The sequence below is a fragment of the Equus asinus genome, chromosome 22, assembly GCF_041296235.1.
Source record: "Equus asinus isolate D_3611 breed Donkey chromosome 22, EquAss-T2T_v2, whole genome shotgun sequence".
Taxonomy (NCBI): domain Eukaryota; kingdom Metazoa; phylum Chordata; class Mammalia; order Perissodactyla; family Equidae; genus Equus; species Equus asinus.
In genome coordinates, this window is record NC_091811.1 from 25,009,862 (window position 1) to 25,032,111 (window position 22,250).

The 22,250-nt window shown below is 46.7% G+C and overlaps 2 protein-coding genes across 3 annotated transcripts in view; one reads left to right on the forward strand and one right to left on the reverse strand.

Moving 5' to 3' along the window:
• The window catches only part of FAM234B (family with sequence similarity 234 member B), a 33,457-nt gene extending 21,214 nt beyond the window's left edge, over window positions 1-12,243 (forward strand). The window contains exons 6-13 of one of the 2 annotated variants that reach the window (XM_014834212.3): window positions 88-235; window positions 589-730; window positions 1,758-1,901; window positions 2,078-2,159; window positions 4,645-4,800; window positions 7,231-7,345; window positions 8,901-9,121; window positions 9,699-12,243. In XM_014834212.3, the coding sequence (XP_014689698.3) occupies window positions 88-235; window positions 589-730; window positions 1,758-1,901; window positions 2,078-2,159; window positions 4,645-4,800; window positions 7,231-7,345; window positions 8,901-9,121; window positions 9,699-9,704 (1,014 nt within the window). In that variant the 3' untranslated portion in view covers window positions 9,705-12,243. Of the gene's footprint in view, window positions 1-87; window positions 236-588; window positions 731-1,757; window positions 1,902-2,077; window positions 2,160-4,644; window positions 4,801-7,230; window positions 7,346-8,900; window positions 9,634-9,698 lie in introns of those variants that run through there. The other variant, XM_070495239.1, reaches the window with a different exon arrangement.
• On the reverse strand, window positions 12,181-21,730 carry GSG1 (germ cell associated 1). The gene is made up of 6 exons (XM_070495240.1): window positions 21,592-21,730; window positions 18,629-18,947; window positions 17,202-17,372; window positions 16,379-16,531; window positions 15,581-15,692; window positions 12,181-13,401 (listed from the first exon to the last, which is right to left on the reverse strand). The coding sequence occupies exons 1-6, from the start codon at window positions 21,598-21,600 to the stop codon at window positions 13,056-13,058; spliced, it is 1,110 nt and encodes a 369-aa protein (XP_070351341.1). The 5' UTR covers window positions 21,601-21,730; the 3' UTR covers window positions 12,181-13,055.
• Window positions 21,731-22,250: the final 520 nt, after the last annotated feature.

A 22,250-nucleotide genomic window follows, 5' to 3' on the forward strand; every position in this document is an offset into this window, starting at 1 on the left:
GAGGAAGCAATGACTGTCTGGAAAAACTATTTGATTAGGAAAAGATAGGGCTTCTCTTGACCTGACCCCCTTCTTTCACTTCTTCAGCCAGATCTGTGCTTTCTGCTGGTATCTGGCCGGACGGGGCATCCAGTGGGCCGACCTGTGAAGTACAACATCGTGGGAGTGGGGAATCTGATTGGTCCTCAGGTTTACATCACTGCAAATGGGGCTGTCTACATCCTGTTTGGCTTTGGTAAGAAGCAAGTCTTGTTTTTGCTAGTATTCCCTGTTGATGTAGGTAATTAGGCCTCCTTTGTGAGACAGTGTGAAGGCTCAGGAATTGCTGACATCAGGTCTCTCATCACCTCCTATTGCAGGGGCCTCTCATTCTCCCCCACCTATTGCTTTACCAGCTGCCTTCTCCAAAGAGAAGACTCTTTGTCCAGCATCTGCTTAATCACTTCCCTGTTCGCTCCATGTTGGACCAGTCTGGGTGGGCTGTATTAGAGGCATCTGATCAGGCTCTGTGTCTCTCACTCAGATCCTCACCCTGGGAGAGTTCTATTAAATTCCACTTCTTGGTGTTGGTTCTTCCTGTGGTGCTAGGAAATATCCAGGCTGTCGCCCTGAGGGACATTTTTGTTCAGGCCCAAAATCGAGACAGCTCACCGCCTTCTCTGCAGATAGAAGAGCCAGAGTGGGAGAAGCGAAGAGCCATCAACCTGTCTGAGCTCATTGACATTTACAGGTAGGGTACACGTCTGACCTCGTCACAGTGAGAGCTCCTGAGATGTCAGGTGCTGTGGCATCTCTGAGTTTGGTTGGGCTGCTGAATGTGTGGGCAGAGGTTTGGGGAAAACAGTGTTCGCCTTAATATGCCATCTTCCGATCTGGTTAACATGAGTGAGGAATTTTCTTCTCTTGGTAACATAATGTGTTGAGATCTATGTGTTGGTGACCATGATGTGTGATCACTTTGCACAAGGAAGGGTATTTGTCTAGGGTTCCGAGTCAGGGTGGGGTAGGGTGAAGCTGGGGAACTTTCAGGTAGAGAGAGAGAGATTTTTAAAAAACAACTGTTTATAAAACTGTACGGAAGTGTCTGCCCTACTCTTCTGCTGTATTTTTCTCTTAGTTGAAGAATCATTTTGGCAGAAGCAAGGATGGCATCCATGAAATCTTATTTTTTATTCTTGTTTATTTCTTAACTAAAAGCATGCAGTTTGTCATATGAGGTGGATTTTATGCATTTAACTCTAGGCCTGGGTAATAATTGTCTTCATTCTTTTCTACCAGAAGTTTCCAATTATTTTCTAGCATTTTCTTAGGCAATCTCATATTATTTCAGTGAATCTGATAGATGTTAAATAGAGTGGTCCCAGGTGTACAGAGAAAGAAATAATTTGAGGAGGTGTCTACCAAGAGTTGCTGTCCAAGCTTAATGACAGTTTCAAGCTCCTGTGCAGATCTCCATCTGCATTCCCTGCCACTCTGCTTGGCTCTGGTATCTTCCCCAGAGGATCCAGCGTGAGAGATGTGGCTCTGTGGCACTTCTCCTGTGAGCTGCTTTAGAACCTGCTTGAATGTTCTAGGGATCTTGGTTTCTAAAGGTCAAGAAAATGAGATTCATCTGGAATGACAGAGTGCCCCACTGGATAAGATAGTGGTGGGAGGTGAATTATACAAACATGTACATTGAAAGAAAAAGCCAAAATAAGTGGGTCAAGAATCCTGTCCAAGCCGGAGACTAACTGTTGGGGTCTTGTTTAATTCAGTGACGGTGTTGAGCTACTCCAGATGGTGAAGGCACCGGACGCCAACTGCAGCAACCTCCTGATTACCACCGGACAAGGCCTCGTCCTGCTTCGGGGGCAGAATCTTACACCGTACTGGACAGTGAGCCTTCAAGGCCTGCGCAGGTTCGCAGTGTGCTCCTCCTCACGTTTGCTGTTTTGATCCACTTTCTCACGTTTAAAAGTTGCCCAGAGTCCTTGTTTGATATCTGCGGCCAATGCTGGAGGAGCGGGGGAAGGAGGTCCTTGTTTTCCTATTTTTCTTCTTCACTGTTCACTGCCTTCTTTGTTCTGATCTGTAGCCAGCCTACTCCTGGGTATTTCACTGACGATGAGACGTTAGACTTCCTTCTGCAGATCGAGGATGGAGTTGGGATGAGAAAGGTAAAACTTTGGGACTCAAATCAATCAAAACATATATAGAGTATATACCTTGTATCCAGCCTTGCACTAGGCATTGTGAGAAATGAAAAGAACCTAAACTATGGTCCCTTCCTTCAAAGAACTCAAAGTCTGGCTTAGTGGAGAAAATGAAAACTCACAATTCAGTGTTAAAATCTATAGCATTGGAAGCTTTTCTACCTAACCTCCTTCCTGTGCAGGAGTTCCTTCTTCTGGATGCTTAACTTACAATTGGGCAGTAGGAGCCTTCTGAAGACTCTTGGTGGGGAAAGGCAGGTGTAAATCAGTTTAATGCTTCAATACATATATTCCTAGATTCAGGGAAGGTGGGATTCTGGGGCGGCTGGGTTGTTATGGAGGAGTTAGGGAAGCAGGGAAAGACGAGTTGTATTTCTGTGAGGAGGGGTGGGTGGGAAGGCCTGCCAGGTCAGGAACACCAAGATCAGGGGCCCAGACACAGAGTGTTCCAAGGACCCTGAATAGGTCTTTCTGATCTTACGTGAGGTTGCAAAGATAGACAATTTTCATTCCTTTAACGTTACAGGCAGAATTAGAGTTTTTAAAATTTGTTTTTTATGATTGACCGAGCTTTTTGGTTAGTCTTCACTGTAAAATATGTGTTTATATATTGCACACTGTTCCCTGAGAGCGAATCCAACAAACACTTAATCATCACCTCTGATGTGTGCCAAGCTGTGTGCTCGATGCACAGATGATGTCTTTGGGGACACAATGCTAACGAAGACAAGACCACTGTCTTGTGTAGCTCGTAGCCGTTGGGGTTCCTGTACACACGCAGCTCTACCCCATCGTGGTAAGTGCTGTAATGGAGGTTCACACAGTGCCGCAGGGATGCAGGGAGCCGAGAGAGTGACGGGAGTCAAGAGGTGCTTTGTGTTGGTTGGGGTTAGTTGTGCAGAATCGTGAGAGCAGAGAAGAGGTTTGCTGGATAGACAGACAAGGATGGGCTGACAGGCATTCCCGCCGGAGAGATCCGAATGAGCTCAGCTGGTGGAGGGCCCCGAAAGGCTGCAGGATTTGGATGAGGGACTGGAGGCAGCAGGGTTATTGTTCACGAGCAGAGGACAGAGCCGGTGACACAAGCTCACTGCAGGGAGAGTCTTCCAGCAGAGCCATCCAGGACAAAAGCAATGTCTGATTCCATTTCAAAGAAAATTCAGCTAGAGTTGGAAATGTTCATTGGCATTCCTAGCAGGATTAAGGGAGAAGGGTAGAGTATACAGGTTGGTTAAGAGCTGAGATGCTGAGGGTTCAGACCTGGGTTTTAATCCTGGCTCCACTACTTCTCGGTGACCTTGGTCAAGTTTCGTAATCTCTCCTAGCTGCAGTTTCTGTATCTATAAAACAGGAGTAGTAATACTGCCTACCATCATAGGGTTATTGTGGCAGTGAAATGAAATAATGTGTGTGACTGGATAAAACTATTTAGCGCAGTGTCTCTAGACTTCTTTTCTTCCCAAGACTACCTACCAAAGGGAATCCTGAACTGCCAGCCTGTTTTCCCCCTCTGCTTGGTCAGAGGAGTTTTTCTCTCCAGGTGGTTCCAAGGCCTTTTGTGAGGCAGAGTCTGAGTGTGGACAGAGAAGGGTGGGACCCGAGAGAGTGGAAGAATAGGGACATGATGGTCGGAAGAGGTGCAGTCCTGCCACTTAGCGCAGAACAGAGACACTGAGGAGAGAAGCTGTAAAGACACTGCGGCTGGAGGTAGACAGGGGAGCTCCTTGATTTTGGCAAATGAGAGGCTCTAGAACTGCGAGGTATTTGGGATAAGAAGGAGATATAAGTGCTGCAAAGGGTTATGAATTCAGTCCCCTTAATTATCCTTTGAGAGATGCACCCAAGGAGTGAATTTTCTCCTAATTTATTTTTTTGCCTGTTTCAACTATGCTTTTAAGTTTGAGACTACCCGCGGGCTGAGCTGGATCTGTCATGACATCAGTAGAGTCAAACACATAAAGCTTTTAGCACGGGGCATAGGACAGAGTATTCGCTTAGTCACCGTTCCCTGAGTGGTTGCTGCAGTTGTCAGCGTGAAGGAGCAGGAATGAGGCGCTGTTGGCAACTGGCTTCAGCACCACAGCTTCTGAGGGGCGGCTCTCTCTGTCCGAGGACTGTCATAGACACAGAGCAGTCTAAGTCACTTCCTGTCCCTGAGCCTCCATTTTCTCATCCGTAAAATGAGCGGTCGACTAGATGATTTATTCCCACTTGAGAATTCTACAGTCCTGTAAACTCTACAGATTGGGAGTGAGGGCCGCAGAGAATTGGGTCCTGGGCCCTCGTTGGTATTTAGTGCTCTTGGACACCCAATTTGTTCACCTCTAGGAAGCTCAACCTGTCAACGTACGTATCATTTGCATGTCTGTGGGGTTTTGTTCTGTGCTGTGTTGTCTCGGCCTGCTGCCTTTCTGAGGATGGGCTCTACTCACTGTCTTCTCTCTTGCAGATGGTGGTGGTGGATGGGGACTCCGGCTCCATCACATGGAGTTACAGTGCTCCGTGTCACATAAGAGAAACACCAACCACCTCAGCAGTTACCTCAGACCAGAAGTCTGTCTTCCTCTTCTGGGCTGAAGCGCTGTCAGCCGCACCTCCCAATTCAGTGAGTGAGCCTGGGAGGGTCCTTTTGTCGCTTTGCAGATGGCAGCCGCTCCGCAGGGCTGGCTCGGTCTGGAGGTATTGTTGGACCAGCCACGCTCCTGAGTTGTCATGGGTAGAACAAAACAGCGGGCCAAACAGGAACCTCTGTCATCCTGAGCTGTGCTTCCTGCCTTTGCCTTTCAGCCAGGCGACTGCAAGCTGGCAACAGTATCTGGCTCCCGGTTGCTGATGCTGGGGGCTGGATAGAGGATAAAAAGCCCTCTCAAGACCCTAGGTCCACATTTACAGATAGTTCACACGTGCTGTGGTTGTTGAAGAGAAATAATTAGGACTGGCCTGGAGTGGGCAGGGAAAGCTTCATGGAGCGAGACTCTGGGCTTTGAGGTGAATCAGCTGAGACTGCAGAAATGGGTGTGGGGGCAGGAACGGCAGAGCAGTTGGAGAAGGACACTGACTACACTGAAGTTCAAAGTTCACCCGAGGAAATTCGGGGAGAGAGGGTCAAACACACAGAAGGCAGATTTTAGAAAGTCTTACATGCTGTCCTGCAGTATTGTAACGGGGTTGGTGAGGCAGGGTGCCAGCCATAATAGATACCTGGGAGTTTTCAGTTAGACCCACCCTGATTTAGTTCAATTAAATACATGTTGAGCAGCACCTGCTGTGTGCCAGGCTCCGTGTTCTCTGTAGGGCCCTACGGATGACCTGGAAACAGTGCTGGCCCTCTGGAGGAGAAGACAGATGGCCCCCACATGATGGGGGCAGCCCGAAGGAGAAGAACCCTGAATTCATCAACTGTGCGCTCTGGGACAGGTCGCTTCCCTTTCCTGAGCCTTGTGCTCTTTATCCATTAATGAAAATGCTAATATATTCCCTCCCTTTGAGGATCAGATTTACTCAAAATCTAGATTGTAGTCCTCACTCTGCCATGCCCTCACATGTGACCATGGGCAGTTGACCTAACATTTTAGCTTTCTGGTCTCCTCATTTAATAAAATGAGGGGATGGGACCAGATGACTCTTAAAAGTAAGCATCTATAAATAGCCACTGAACAAAGGCCTGTTACGGGTGCTCTGACAGGGCTACAGATGGGAAGTTTAGATGGAGGCACAAAAGGAGGAGGAGATTAATTTTGTCTAGGGCAATTAGGGAGCTTTTCATGAAAGAGGTGGCATTCAAGTTGGGGACCCAGGGACGAGAAGTGTTTTAATGTGTGGAAATGGGCTAGAGAGGATGGTTAGACAGTGTAAGGGGGAAATAAGATTGGCAGAGGTTAGAGACAGCAAAGAGAAGCATGTGTTAGGTAATAGTCAGACATTTTTGAAGCATGGGATGGCACGTGAATAATTTTAGGCTGGAGAAGGCTGGAAAGGGCAGATTTGGGCTAAATGGTGTAAGACCTTGGTTTCCATGCAGAGGGATTTGGGCTTCATCCTGCAGGCATTGAGGAAGGAATGTGGCTATTTTCTTGTCATGTTAGCTGAGCCAGAGATCTGTCCCGTCATGCCTGGGGTCCTCAGGGCGTGTGGACAAAGCCGTCTTCTGCTTTGTGGGCATGTGGTAGGGGTGCGGCTACAAGCTTCCTGCCCATGTCTCGCCTCCCTTAGTGAACTTCTTCCCATGCTAAGGACATAGAAGGAAGCAGGGGTGATATTCATCTCTTGGGATTCCATTCCCTTCAGTAGGGGAGGCCCAGGATGATCCCAGGGAAGGGGAGGTGTTCGGGAGCTCAGTAGAGCTGTCGTTTACTAACCCGTATATGCTATTTCTGTGCTTTAACTGTACAGCCGCACACGTGTGCCAGGTATCACCCTTGCACAGAAGTCATGCTGATAAAGTTCCAGTGTGCATTTCGTCTCCTGTAGGGATGTTGGAGACTGACACTCAGGCCTTGGAATTTTTTGTTTTATAATTAATGACTTGCTTCTGTCTAGTTAATGTTCTGTTTATTTTAGGAACTGATAAGGTTTTCGTAATTTTTCGCTTGATACTTGCAACTGGCTTTAATATCCAGTGAGAGGAGGTGTCTTTGGCTGTGTTTTCCTCCATAGACTTTTTCCTTACAAAGCCCCCTCTACTGCAGAGGATGAACCAGTGTTCTAGTACGCCCTAGGCAGAAGACTGGGAGCTCTCTACATCAAATTTCTCTCCTAGGACATGCACATTTTTTCTCTTCCCTTTTTTTTTTTTTTCTTATAAGAGAGAAAGCGTTTTCTAGCTACAGTGGTTTGAAGAAGTTAGTGATTAGTCAGCATTTTGAGCTCTTTGAAATATGTCTCTTGTATATGGGAGTTTCCCTCAAACACATGGGTCGTAGCGTCTGAGAGGAGTGGGTGATCGCCACTGTCCCCTCTGCCCTTTTCATCAGAGGACCATCTATGTGGGCGTGTAGAGTTACCTCTGCCCTTCCTTTTTGCTTCTCATTGTCAGGATGTCCAAGGAACTGAGCCACCCAGCCTTCACCACCTTTATCTCCTGCATCCAGCATTCCCCTCCATTCTTCTGGATCTGGCCAATGCCACGGGCACAGTGACAGCTTCAGAGGGTACGTCCCAGTGACGGTGGGGGTCTGTGCACACAAATGAGGGGAGAGGATGGCCGGCTGTGTGTGAGGATACCATTGTCCTACCAAGGGAAGGATGTTTGCTTTCAAACGACAGTGGGAAGTGTGTGTGAGCCACTCTCCAGCATTTTCCCTGGTGTCCCTGGTCCCTGGGGCCATTGCCGTGGTGCTCCCTCTGGGAGGAGCGCCAGGCTCACAGGTGAGGACCCATACCTCTGAATATGCAAAAAGCTGAGGGGACAGTGCCATCTCGTTCCTTAAGCGTTCTAAGGTGGCAATGATTCAGGCAGCCTCTCATTCAGCAGACATTTATTGAGCATCAGTTGTATGCCAGGCACTGCACCGGGGCTGGGAATACAAAAAGACTAGTTTCTTCACGCTATGGGAGCTTAGGACTTGGAATTTACTGCAAGGTGTATGATGGAGGTGGGATGTTTTCTCAAGGCATTGGTTAGGGTCAGTGGAGACTCTCTGGACTAGAAAAAGCAAACATGCATAGGAATTGGAGCCAGAAGAAAAATTGAAAAAAGAGAAATCGCCCATAGTCTGACCACTCCTCACCAGCGTTAACATTTTGGAAGTATTCTTCTACTTTATGTATGTATCTAAATAAGATCATATAATAAAATTAGGATATTAGGAATCCTTGATTCAGGAAACCAGAGTCCTGGAAACTCAGCCACTGCCACCTGCTTTTCCGAAGGTGTCTGGGGGGGTCTCCTCCTCAGGGACCCCTTGCCTCAGGCTGGCCTAAGGGAATTGGCTCTTCCTGCTGGGGGAAGAGGGGGAGGGGGAAGACGAGACTGGCCACTTTTCTTTTCTTCTTTCCATATCCTCTTGCCATTCAAAGACTTGCTCTTTCCTTACAAACTCATTTGCCCTGAAATTGAAGCTAGTGCTCATGACTAATTTATTGGGATACGTTGGGAAGAATTGCTCATCTGGAATTTGCAAGCACACCTGTCCACTGGCTTTGTGTGTGGTGGGGGCCGGGGTGGGGGAGGTATCACCTTGCAGAATCCTGTGATTGGATCTAGATGAGCTATTTTTCAATATTAGCATAACATATTACTTGGTGAACATTAAATAATGGTAATTAAGAATTGAGACCATTTTTATTGCAACATTTATTTTAAAGATGAGGCAAAATAAACATTGGCTAGGTCAATAGCTTATGTGACCATGTAGTGACAGTTTAGGAATTCTTAGAATTTCTAGTTTTTCGTGCTCACTTTTCTACTGAATTGTTACCATAGTTGGCATATCCTCTCATTTCTTGATTTAGGGCTTTCTTAGAAGTGGCTTCAAGAAGGAAAGTTAGAAAGACCGAGAAGGATGTGCTGCTTCGTCAGCATCCATTCGTTCACCACTATGCACCACTGTCTAGCTCAGTGCCTTGCATTCATTTGGTGCTCACTAAACTTCTTAATGAATTAGTGAATGAGTTAATGAATGAATTTAATTGCTGAACCAGATCCCTCTCCTGTTACTGGAAGTTTTCTGTCCTTAATTGCTCTTTTTTTTTGTCCTTCCTCAGTTGGAATTAACGACCTCTGGAAAGATGCCTTTTATGTTACCAGGACAACAGGACCAAGTTCCGAAGGCCACCCAGCACCCCTGGTGGTCAGCAAGCTTAGTCTACGGTGGGCAATGATGGAGGGCCAAGTGGTCCAGCTAAAGGAGTCCACTCCCAAAATTGGCCGTGGGGAGCTGCGAAGATTCTTCTCTAGGATAAAGTTTGTTGATTCCCCCTACCAGGTGAATAGCTTCTGAAAGAAATATTGGGTCACTGTTGAGGGTTTAGGACAAGTACTACCAACTCCAGCTTTGCTCTATAGAAATTAGGGAGAGTGGAGCCTTCTCGAGTAGCTGGGTATCAAGAACCAGTTGTTTGAGACCAGCGCTGTTTTCTAAGGGTGCTTCATGACCATTAAGAAATGGTAGCATTTCCCTTGGTACCTACTTGCTAGCGGACATTTGGAAATGTGGGGTCATGGTTTTTATTGTCCCAGTGACTGAGGAGGGTGGATGCACTGGATTTTCTGGGTAGGCGCTAGTGATGCTAACGTCATGCAGGGCTTGTGGCAGTTACGTCTTACAAAGAATTATCTTGCTCAGAATGCTAACCCTCCCTGCCCCCTAAACACTAGGGTCTAGTTCAAGAGATTATCGTGGAAAAAGATAAGTCTCTGGATCTTTCTGGAGGGACACTTACAAACTGTTGGGGCTAGATAAAGGACAAGAAAATAAAGGAATATTCTGACCTTTAGGTTTCCTCCATGTGTCTACCATGAAGAACACTGAAGTCACTGATACTTGCTCCTTTTCCCCCTAGCTCTAGTCTGATGGGATCCTCAGTCTCAGAAGTGAACAGAATGGTACTGTCTCTCTCCTGTGTAAAATCTGTTCTTTGGAGAGAAGACTTCTTCAACCTCACCTCGCCACCTCTGCGTGATGGTTGCACAGCACTTTGGAAGGCATGCTGGACTTGATGACGGCACGATCCCCTTGGCGGGGATGTCTTACCTGCCTTTTCAATCCCTGCATTAACACCCCCTAAGCACTCTGTATGGATAGTTTGGAAATGTGAATCTTATAAGGGTTTTATTTTTTTGTGTCTAATTTATAAACTCTTGCTGGGAAATTCCAGTGGAGTTCACTGGAACATTTTGTTTTGCAATATGCCATGTGTGTGTATTTTTTAGTGTCTTGATGAGAAATATTTTCTAGATATGTCCTAAGCTCCAGGGACCCAGTTTCTTGTCCTTCTGAAATATATCTGCTTTGTTTGGTCATCTTGATTCTTCCAGATGGCCTTCCTTGGATTTTGAGGGCCACCCGTCATTTCTCTCCTTATCCTCTGCCCACCTGTCCCTTGGCTTCTTGCCAACCAGAGCAGCAGTGAGAGAGACTGATAGTGGGGGCCAAGTTCGCCCTCCCAGCGTCTTCATCTCTCTTGTCTTATGCATCCTGTCTTTTCACACCTTCCATCTCTATGTATTTAGTGACCATAGATATTCCTATCAGAAGGGGAGGAGCAAGAGAAATATAATTTATATGACCCACCTGTGACAAGGTTGTATGTTATCATGTGTTTTGATTGTTCTGCCTTTTTACTGCAGTAACTTCAGAAGTGCTTATGTGTGTGCCCTCCTCAACTTGGAGAACTGGGAGTCAGAACTGTTGAGGCAGCTGTCCGTATCCTGCTTCGTCTCTGCTCTGCTTTCTTAGCGTCTTCTCCTATGGGGCGTCCTCCTTACCTAAGCCTCTCATTTTGCTCTCTTTTATTCAGGGATATTTTTGCTTTGCTTGCATGAGAGCAGAGCTGTTTCTGGATTTTACTCTTGCTCCTTAAGTCCAGTATGCAGCCATTTTGCCCTGCACAGCTCTTTCCTGGTAGAGCCTTTGAAGCATTGTATTTTGAGAAAATTCCTCTGTAACTACTATAACCTTTATAATTGGTTGAGTTCTTTAGAATGATCTCCAATGCTTACTTCTTCTGTATAAATATGTTACTTCTATTAAGTTCTCTCCTAAACTTCCAAGTCATTGTAGCAGAAAATCCCACGTTAGCCGGTGGAGAACTGCTTTTCTTCTTGAATAATTTTGATATGTCATCTCTGAGTGCAACTCAGGTTCTCTCTTTACTTGAGCCTGTATCTTTTTAGCTTGTGTTAAGTAAAGGAATCCAGGAAATTTCAAGATTACAGAAAATTAGGGATCCCAAATTGAAAGGGCTATAGTTGAATTGCCCACTGGAAGGCATCACCACATAGTGAAAGGTTGGCAGCAATAGCTCCTCGCAAGCCTGTTGCCTGGCCTGCAGGTGGGCCTTCCAGGTTTCTGGGCACCCCCGCCTTAAGCCCCTGAAAACAAATTTGGTTTCAACACCTTGGAAGGCATGTGTGGGTCCAGCTCATTGTAAACTTGGGGGGACAATTAGAGGATGCCCGAGTGTGGGCATGGTTCCAGTTTCACTTCTAGATTTGAAGCTCCCTGGGCAGAAGAGCCTAGGATCTAGTTTGCTCTAGTAGAGAATTCTAAGGACTAATTTGTAGTTGAGTGAATACGTGAAATGTGGCTGCTGGTGCTGCGGCCTGGGCTGAGCCATCTAGGCTTAAAGCTGGTTCTCTGCCACGTTGAGGCTTTCTGGGAAGCCAGTTACTTTCGGCAGGAATAAAATGCACAGTAAAACAATGCCTGGTTTCGGGGGATTGTTTTGGGCAGAAGACTGTGTTTATGCTGAGTCCCAGAATACCTAAGAAGCAGCTAGAAAAGCATAGTGTCCCTGAATTCTTCATGGTGCGTTTGCAAACTAAACAACATAGATTGTTTTGACTATGGTAAATTTGAGTCGCTCCTTGCTAGACACGGTACATGTTCTAGGTTTCTTCGCCCTCTTGCAGGCAGTACAGAGGGTGTAAGTGGTGGCTGGGGATTGCGGAAGCTTCGTCTGACTGGTGTGGGTGCTGCGGTCTCTTGTCAAAAGTGTCCCTAAACTTCCTTCCCTTCTCAGGCAACCGCTCAACCAGATGTCTGAGGTAGGAAGCGCTCCTTTCTTCCCACTCCCAACATGGGTTGCCAGCAAAGCCAATATGACCACTACTTAGAAATAGTCACGGCTTCTGCAAATGCAAGGGTCTTCCTCCTCGCCTCTCTCCTCTCTCCTCCCCTTAGAAACTCCTCTGCCCCAGACAGCATCTGCCCCCTCCCCCAGATGGTCTCTCCTCACCCTTCTAGTGTGGTATGGGGATACCAACCCCCTTGAATGTGAATTGCTGTCCTTACTGCCCATATTAAAGAAGAGCCTGCTGGTATATTGTCAGGAAGCACTATTTAAAATGTGAATTGTTACAGAACAAATAAATACTACACACAGGAACATGCTTGTGCCATTCTCATTCTTCTTAGTCATCTGGGATGGCTTGTTTTCCCTTATGGAACAGAGAAAGGGCGAGTGGATGGATGAGAAGGTGGGGACCCAGAAAGGAGTGCGTGATGCAGCCTTGTTCCCTGGGGAGTCTCCGGTATGGTTCTCCACCGGGAAACCCCAGTCCCGTCTGAGTAGCCTCGGTGGGCCATTTCTGGACGTGGACCTGTCCCTGCGTGCTCTAGGGGCCATCTTATGTACAGTAGCCTCCTAGTGGCTTCTAGGATCATATTTAATTAAGCTTGCATCAGGTACCTACTGTGTGGATGCAGGACACTAACAGGCAGTGTGGAGGACATCTGTCCTCCGTGTCAAAGCTCCTACTGGTAGTGCCTTCATCTTTCATTCTGTGACTTCCAGGAAAATTCAGGTACACCATGGAAAGCTGAACCACAGTCAACTACCGTTGATTTGCCCACCTCCATTCCTCCCGATCCCAGACAGGTGACCAGACTGAGAAGCCCCTGAAGGGCAGAGACTGTATTTTACTCCTCTTTTTATCTCCATTGCTTATCCCAGAACCCGGCTCACAACAAGCAATCCGTAAAGGAGGGAGAGGATTTTGAACGTGTGAGATATGGGGGATGGCGAAATGACACAGCCGTGGGGGAACAATGGTGCCAGGCACACACCCCTTTACCGTAAGATACCCTTGTTCTTAGCCTCTAAACACCATGCTCAAGAAACAGACTTCGGCTTAAGCACATGTTGATAACACACACGTAAGGTTGGGCTCAGCCTGCTCTCCAAACACACTTACTCCTAACACTGTTCTTCCTCTACAGATGACCCAGGCACCTCTTCTTTTAGTTCCTGGCTGGTCCCTTGTCGAAATCCCTTGTTGTGTAGCTCTGAGTAGAAGTCAACGCCTTCAGAGACAGAGCGGATGGGCTGATTGTGATACTGGTGGTAGCCGGTCAAAGGCCCCCCCGGGTGGGCCGCACTTGACAGTTGCTGAAGGCAACACTGGTGGTGATGTGGGAGGGCGCTCAGGTTTCCTTGGAAGCTCTTACTGTGCTTGCACTTGAACTCCAGCACCAGCCTGGTGTATGTGTTGAAGGTGGTGACAGCCGATGCCATGCAGCAGGTGAAGGAAAGCCAGGCCATGCTGAGGACAAATGCACACACACAAAACGCGCCGTAAGAATCTGACTTTCTCACAGGTTTGAAAGAAGAATACCACGATCCCTTCTGACTAGTAAACTAGGCTGATTCTCTTACGGATTTAGGACTTGAGTGTGCTCTTGTCTACCACGTTGCAGGTAAAGAACTGTGGACAAGAGGACTTAGTTTGGTCTGACTCAGGTTCCATTTGGAACGTTTCAGAGTAAAAGAGAGTGACTCGTGTAGTGTTAGTCAGACTAGGAGTTTAACGGATTTGTTTTCACTGAATTGATTAATTATCAGTGCTGTGTGCTCTTTGATCCCTGGTGTGCGTGCACACAATTCTTTGGACCACTGTTTCCCAAGCTGCAGTTGCCCAGTGTAATCCCCAAGATTCCACAGACCTGTAGCTCAGCCGTGAACAGGGGACACAGCCCAGTGTACTATCATCTCCCTCCCCCCTCTTCAAGGTTATTCTCCTTTGCTCAGGTGCAAGGAGTGAAAATCCCTCTTCCATCTTTGTTTTAGGGTTAGCAGTCTTAGGGTCCACAAAGCTGAGCCCGAGAGTCGTTCAGGAAACATTTACTACAAATATGAAGGTATAGGTTGTCCAAGTAGAATTCGCCTATTATGAAAACAATGTGGGGGGCCAGCCCGGTGGCACAGCGGTTAAGTGCGCACATTCCGCTTTGGCGGCCTGGGTTCGCCAGTTCGGATCCTGGGTGCGGACATGGTACCACTTGGCACGCCATGCTGTGGTAGGCGTCCCACATATAAAGTAGAGGAAGATGGGCACGGATGTTAGCTCAGGGCTAGTCTTCCTCAGCGAAAAGAGGAGGATTGGCAGCAGTTAGCTCAGGGCTAATCTTCCTCAAAAAAAACAAAAACAAAAATGAAAAACAATGTGGTTCTTGGCTTCAGGGAGTTTATAATGGATGGAAGAGAAGCCGGAGATTAAAGAGACACTGGATGGATTCAATCAAGAAAACAAACACATTCCTAAAAACTTGGAAAGTCAAAGCCCTAAATCTCCCCATGATTCTGGGAAGCCCAGGAAACAGGAAGTGGTGTGAGGTTAGTGAGGGATTTCATGAGGCCGAGTGATGGTTAAAGCCAGGCCACAGGCTGGTACTGCGTGTTCCTATCTGCTGCCTCTGACAGACTACGTAGGCGCAGGCTGAGGAGACTTCTGAGGAGAGTTTTATGGTCTGAGCGTTGCAGTTGCAATGCCAAGAAGGGCCTGAAGATAGATAAAAGGTGAGAAATGATGAGTCTGGAAAATGAGCTCAACTGATACAGTGGCTGGTGGAGGAGATCAAAGGCCCCTGAATAAAACAGCGCATATTATACCATGAGAAAAGGGGATGGGGTCTCAAAACTGCCGTGTATTGCCTCTGTTAGCATGGAGACTCCAGCCCAGCACTGTCTTTTCTGCACGTCAAAGTACTTAGCACTTATCCCAGGCAGTTAATATAAGTCCAAGTTGGCACCTATGCGGTGGAGGGAGTGGGGCCCTCAAGGGAGCAGGTGAGGAACTCTTAAAGGGCGTGTCTATCTTGAATGTGTTTGTTTTGTCATGGTTGTCGCTTCTGTCTTTTTAAGAGAAAATATAAAATAACTGGTCCCTTAGTTCTTGAAGGGTTAGAGAATGACTGGTAGGGGAGGTTTTATTTCTAAGTTTATTTCTTATTTCAGTGGAATGAGAATGGAAGTAGGCGGAAGTTACTCTTTGTTACAGGAGAAGAGTAAGACATTCACAGGGAATAGAGGTCAGTCCAAATTTCAAGGCTAATTCTCCATTTCTCTGTCCTCCAATACCTTGAACCATAAAATCTATAAAATAGAGAGCATCATTTTAAGCCAAACCAAATCAGTCTTGTTTCCCGAGGGCAACTCCAACTACATAGCAGGTGGAGAAGCAGTTGCTACAGCTGTATCAGCAGAAAAACTGGAGACAACATCCTCACAAAACAAGCCAGAGGCATCCTCTCTGCACCTCCTCAGAAGGTGGGGAAAGAGTGGTTGTGGCCTGATGGCCCAGCCCGCTGACTGACTGACAGACTCCTGAGATGAGGGGTGAAGAGAAGGCAGAAGAACACAGAGCCAGCATCTAGAGAGAACCAGATCTAATGAAGATTGGCTGGGGAAGGGGCGAAAAGGTTCAGGAGATGGCAAGCACTTACTAGAAGGCCCAGCCATAATTCCAAGAGTGTGGCCTCCAGTCTTCTGGACCCAAGTTGGCAGTTGCCTGGAATACTTGTGAATACATCATATGGGCCACCATTCCCAGAAGACCTAAGGAGGGAATAGGAAGGCAGTGCCCTTAGAGAGAGGCTGGCATTGCCATTGACAGGGAGGATGATTTTGGAGCAACCTCCTCATTTTGCCTCAGGTACAGGCTGCGTTGAGGCGTCTCATGACCCATATGCCACCATTCCCAGGGAGACAAATCTGCAGTGGGGGCTTCTCCTTGACTCCAGAGCTTTGCAATAGGGTCCCCCAGACTCCAGGTTTAGAGCGATGGAGCAAGTTCCTGAGTCAATGCTGCACCCAGGGTTGCTGCTGCTCCCTCTGACTTCTTCCCACGTGTACCCACGGTGTGAGCCTTATTCTTGATCTTTCATATGTATCATACTTTATCCAACAGTGTGTTGAAAAGTTGTGGGTGTGTCATAACTGACAAGTAAAACTGTATTTTACCTAGGGAGAAAACTTGCAAATAAAAGGAACCTAGAGATAAATTTTTTGCAAAGTACATAGTGTACTTTGCAAAATATATATATATATATATATGATCTAATATAAAATTTTCCATGTTACTTCAATTTAAAATTAAAGATGCTATAATGTACTTCTACCTCCATTCGTTTTACTGCCTCTCGGCTTCTCCTTCCTCCCCTGGGGACAGAGGCTCAAGCCATCCAGCTTGGGCTTCAAAGGCAGCGGAGGAAAGCCACTCTCTACAGCTCGAAGGTGCTCACCTGACAGGACAGAGGAGATGGCCGCAAAGGCGCTCAGCTTGAGGCCGCAGCCAGGGTTCCTTGTGAACAGCAAGTCCGTTAGTAGGAGGAGGAAGCTGATGAATTCAAGTCCAATGTAGGTGAACTGGGCTCCCAGTGATAACCATAGGATCTCTGTCAGAAACCAGAGGAAGAAGAACCCGCACCCTGACAGTTAACAAACGGGGAACAAATGACGGCTGTGAGAAGTGAAAAGCCTTCTGAGCCAGAGAAGGGGAGAATGAGACAGAGCTGAAAGCGGCTGGGGGCATTCCTTAATTTGGGCTTCTTTCTTCTCACCCCACAGCTCCCACTCTGCTCAGTATCCAATATATCATCAAGTAACCTCAGTGGACTATAAATACTCTTAGGGAGACTTGAGAAGAAATCATCCAATTGTCATAAAATCTGGCAGGGATGTAACTTTGCTATTTATCATTTTTGTTTCTCTTTTTCCTTATTTAACTTTGGAACAATCAGTGTTGTTTCCTTTCTCCCTCTCTCCCTCCCTCTCTTCTATTTTACAAAAAAAAAAAAATTATTGGAGAAAAAAAAGGAAAAACTAAGCTTTCAACATGGTTCCTTGGCAACAAGAGGAGGTTAGAGCTGTCGGTGGTTTTCTGTTTGTGAACTGTATTTGTCCCTGCTGTTCCTTTTTTGCATCCCTGCGTATGAATGAAAGTCAGCTCTAGAGGGAGTTAGTGTCACCCTGTGGGGCTCAGAAGAGAAAAGCAGGAGATCACAGTACAGTTTAGATCCAGAGAGGCCCAAGTCAACAGTGAAATTTGTTATCAAGCCCACATACTTGCCACAAGCCCCAAGGGAGGGTGGGGGAGGAAAGCCTTCTCCATCAACCGCTTCCCTCCAAATCGGAGAGCGGCGTGACGTAGGCCTTGCAACGTGGCAAATTCCAGTAGTCCCTTCTCACCTCTCTCGGTTGGTGGTGTGAGTTCATTGAAACTTCGGCACCTCTCCCCTGAAACACAGACAAGGTACCACTTCATGAAGGCACTTCCTGGGACAACGGGGATGAAGACTTTCCCCGATCCCATACCTGGCGCGGCTCCGTTTGTTGTGACACAGTGCCTGCCCAGCATATAGCAGGCAGACAATAAATGGGTCTTTGAAAGCAGGAAAGAATGCGTGGATGAATGAGTGGCATCAGCAAGAGTCATCCAAGATTAATTTCTCTCTCCTCAATTCCTGATAACGAAGGAGATCCCGTTGTCCTGAGTGTGCCTACACAGGGAAGCCTTCCAGTTCCCGTGTCGGGAGGCGGTAACGGTCCTAGTGATCACCAATACCTTCTGCTGCCCGCACCACTGCTCTGAATGGCTCGGAAATGGTTTCCAGGACTGGGGTTGGAGCCATGCTAAGTGGCACAGTAATAACTTAAATCTGAATCTAAATACACACGCATTTATATTCCTTTTCCTCCTTTTCCCCTAAGCCCAAATGGGCAGAAGTAGTAGATCACAAATGGTACATGATTCTGGGCTGCAGAAAACCCTTACTACCAGGTGACCTTTGAAGGCTTTGAGCAGGGAGGGGTTGTCCTCAGTCCAGTTGCTCCTAACCTGAGGACTGCACGGTAACTAAGGCACACTGACCCAGTGCAGGAGAGCTGGGAGGGTCTGTCTTCAGCTCCTGGAAGACGTCCTCACCGATCTAGTCGCCCTCTCTGGGCTTCAGTTCCCCTCCCTTTGAAAGTGTAACAATAATACTTTGAATGAGAAAACCCTTTTTGTGGGAGGGGGAGGGGGAAGAAGGGTGATCCTCTCTGATCCTTTCATCTCACAGATGAGAACCCAAGGCCTGTAGAAATGAAGTTCAAGGTCACAGCTGGGTGGAAACAGGGCTTTTTCTCTCATATTCATCTCTCCTTGTTTTGTCTCTAACAGTAATGCTAGCTCACTAGAATGGAAATTCTCCCAAGGTGAAAAGTCTAAATGAACCCCTTTAAGGATAATGCTATTTTAAACCAGTGAGTCTACTACACAGTCAGGAGGTGAAAAGCCATGGAGACTTTCAACTTGTTAAAAGGGAATCCTATGGAAAAGAACGCAGTGCAGAGGCAGGAGGAATCCTATGGGAAAGGACACGATGCAGAGGCGGGAGGTTCTGAGCCTCGGGAGAGGCCCCGTGGGCTGTGCAGGAGGGCTGTACTCCCCTCTGGTTCTTTGCCTGCATCAGATCCCTTGGGGAAAAATAAATCAGGAGTGAGGCGGCTACCTGGTTCTTCCACGATTTCCTCACAGGATAGCCACATGCCACTGCGGAAGGTACGGAAGGAGAAGCGGTCATCCCCAGCCTCCCAGCTGTATTGCACCACCTCCTGGGATGATGCGTTGGTGTTGCCTCCATCCAAGGGCAGTGGCAGGTCAAGGCACCTGGCTGCCAGACCTTTCCCGCACAGGGGCTTGGGCACCTTCTGTATGCCCACAAACCAGTAGTTGCTGAGCAGGGATGTTGTGGAGAGGCTGAGTGATAGCATGTTGAGGATGGCAGATAGGAATGTCCGTTGGCCAGAGAAGCCCTTCGGGAGCTCCATCTGTAACAGACAAACACAGGGGGACAGCCTGATTTCAGTGTCTCCTGGGACATCTGGACACCCTTCCCTGAGGCTCCCTAAGCTCAAGCCACTTTCCTCCAATATGACGGGCATGACCAGCCGCTGGGTGTTTTCTCCCAGGAGGCCTGAGGAAGCTTGGCTTCAGGAGTGGCCTGGAGTAGGCATGAGAGCAATGATGTTTATTTAAGCTGGACCCTGTTATACTAAAATGCTTACTGAGGATGATCTGAGTAAGCTCATCCTTATCATCAGATAATAACTTCAGTCAGAATGTGATGAAGCCACCGAGGCTAAGATACATCAGGCTGAGAAAAAGAATTAGGAGCAGTCCAAATGCTCCTGCTGGTGATTATTTATGGTTTTGTCTATATTGGAAGGTAGTAGCACTGACTGACTGAGGTATTTGTTAGTGTAACAATGTGAGTTTTTGATGTCACCTTCAGTAAAGGGGGATAGGTCCTATCAACGAATGTTAAACTAGATCACCCAGGGAGGGTGGTGCAGATGAAGGCTTTGGGGCCCTGAAGATAAAAGAGGGCAGGGGACTAACTGGGATGTGGGGCTATTGAAATCCCTGGGGAGGAGATGGGCTGAGTTCTGAGAGAGGTGGTGATCAGGTCCAGCTTCCATCCACTGCCACTGAGATGTTAGAATCTCAAATGGGAGGCGGCTGCATGGTGCCCACAGAGGCTGGACACCAAGTGTCGAGGCCATGGAGCCATGGGGAGGGTGCTCTTGGCTGGTGGAGAGGAATGTGGAGGGACATCTCCACAGCTTGATACCGCAGTGGTGCTTGTCATAGTGGGGGGACAGTGTATGGCAACAGAAAGCTTTGTGGCCCATGTGGCTCTGGTTTGAGCCCCTGACCTTCTTGTCATTTTTAGCCTAAGAGACAAGGAGCGTGAGCTGAAAAATAACTCCTATTAGATGTTTCAACTTTGATGAGTGATGGCTTGGAGCCAGATTTAATTTGATTTAGAAAAATAAAGAAATCTGACAGGTCTTGCACTGTGTGTTATAGAGAAGTTTATACTGTTATATTAATACGTGCTGAACGGAAAAGAGGCCCATACTTAGTTGCTGACAGACGCTTCTTAAAGTAAACCATCTTGAGCTCTCCGGGGGATCTCTTATATCAGAATTAATCAGACCTAAATCTGCTTAGCTTAAGAGATGTAAATAAAGCCACAGCTAAATGGGACAGGCCCATAAATCTGCCTCTCTCATCATCTCCGGCTTAACATTTCTACATTTAACAGAGAACTTTATCTTAGAAATATAACAGTTTGTTCTTCAGAATTTCCAGAGATGAAAAGCATGCATACCACAGACAAAGCACAGATTATTTATGGCAATAAGAAATATACAAGGTTCATATGTATATAAAAACCAATATACAAAACATATGCTAAAACAGCTTCTGGAAAGCAATCTGCTAATACGACTTTTTTTTAAAGCACTCAAGAAATTAACTCCACCAAGAATTGTCAGTCCGTGCAAGACTCTGGGTGACCTTGCTAAGGACTGAAAAACCACAGCATCTGGAAGGAGGAAAGATCTTATATTGCCAGATATGGGAGTCTTCTGTTGCCCCTGTCCCCAAAAAAGAATGTTTTCACCTTGAAAATCCTACTGGTTTTAGTTATTAGTTCATAGTTCTGTTACTCTGAGTTATCCTTTCTAATTATTTTTACATCGATTGCCTGAATAGGGAATGGACTTCAGGTAAAACACCTTCACTAATCATTATAAAGATTAAACTAAGGCTTTAGGTAATTCTACACGTTCAATAATTTTATTTTCAATCTTACATGGCTTGGAAATTTGTCTGCTATCACATCACATCACATCACATCACATCATCACATCACATCACATCACATCACATCGGATTTTCACTTTACTCTCAATCCATTTCCAATTACACATGTTCATAAGTTACTCTTCAGAAATAAGAATAATGAACCCCAAACCATGTACAAACACTTTGTGGTGGCATCAAGGTGACAACCAACTTAAGGAGAGGTGATCTGAGAAACAAAGGGTGGAAAAGAGCTTGAAATGAAGCACAATGAGGCTGTTTCCTGGAGGAGTGTGCACCAAGGAGAGACTCAAGGAGCCTCATTCAAGAATTATCTTGATAATTGAATGAGAATCCATTCAAGAGCCTTCTCAAGAATTACCTTCAACACATATAGTGCCATGCCTTTCATTATCCACTGCCCCGCCCAAAAATATGCCTTTTCTCTCAGGATCCAGATACTTCTGGAATTGGAAGAAAAAATCTAAATTTGCAATGGTTTCCTTAAGGTGATCATGAAGAAGTAGCAGCCATAAGAGAAGTTCTATCTTTGCGTATGCTGACAAGCTGCTCCCCTAAGTGGCTCTTTATAGAGAAGGGACAAAGTGAGGCTTCCCTGACACTCGGCTCACATCATTAGGAAGTGCATAGGTGCCAAAATGTCAGTAATTCTTCTATCAACAAAGGCTAACAGAAAAACTTGGAATTAACATAGGCAAGTAAGGACAACAAGTTGATGAGACAGGCACATCTCTTAAAAGAATCAGGTGCAACACAGCTATGGGATGTATGTTCTCAGCAATAAGGGGGGAAGCTGGTTACCTTGGCCATGGTCAGCGTCTTGCAGTTTGTCCCAGAGGACCGCAGGATGCCATCTGCGCAGCAAATCCCTTTGGTTTAGTGTTGAAAGAATGCAAACTGCCTTCCTGCCCTCCTCTTTCCCCTCCCAACCCTCCCCTTCTGTCTTCTGTTTTGGAGGGCCTCGTGATTAAATGCCGCTCTGCGGGGAACTTGGGCATTTAATAATTGACAATGCAATCCTGGCCCAGCTGTTCTGGGAGATTAAACAGGAGAGTTTGCCAATAGGGATAGGGGATTAAGCACAGAGAAGTAAGGACTTGCCTTTGCAGAGAGAAGTTTCTTTAAAAAGTAAATGATGATTTCGTTTCCATCTAACTGCCCTTCCCTAGGTAACTGGTGTGAATGGATTGGGCTTGATTTTACGGCAGACACAGAAAATATGAGAGGGTCACCACTACTACAAAAGTTCCCATTCCCTTGAGTAGGGTTTCCATCCCTTTTATAAGCTCTTCTCTCTGCAGTGTCAAGGCCTCCGAGCCACGAGTATAGCTTCTTTGTGCCCTGGTGGTCTCCACCTTCCAGTTAGCATCATTAGTAAGGATTATTAAGTACCCCCCTCCACATGGAACACGGCAACACAGTGAGACAGTGTGGAGTGCGGATGCGGGTAAGGATACAGA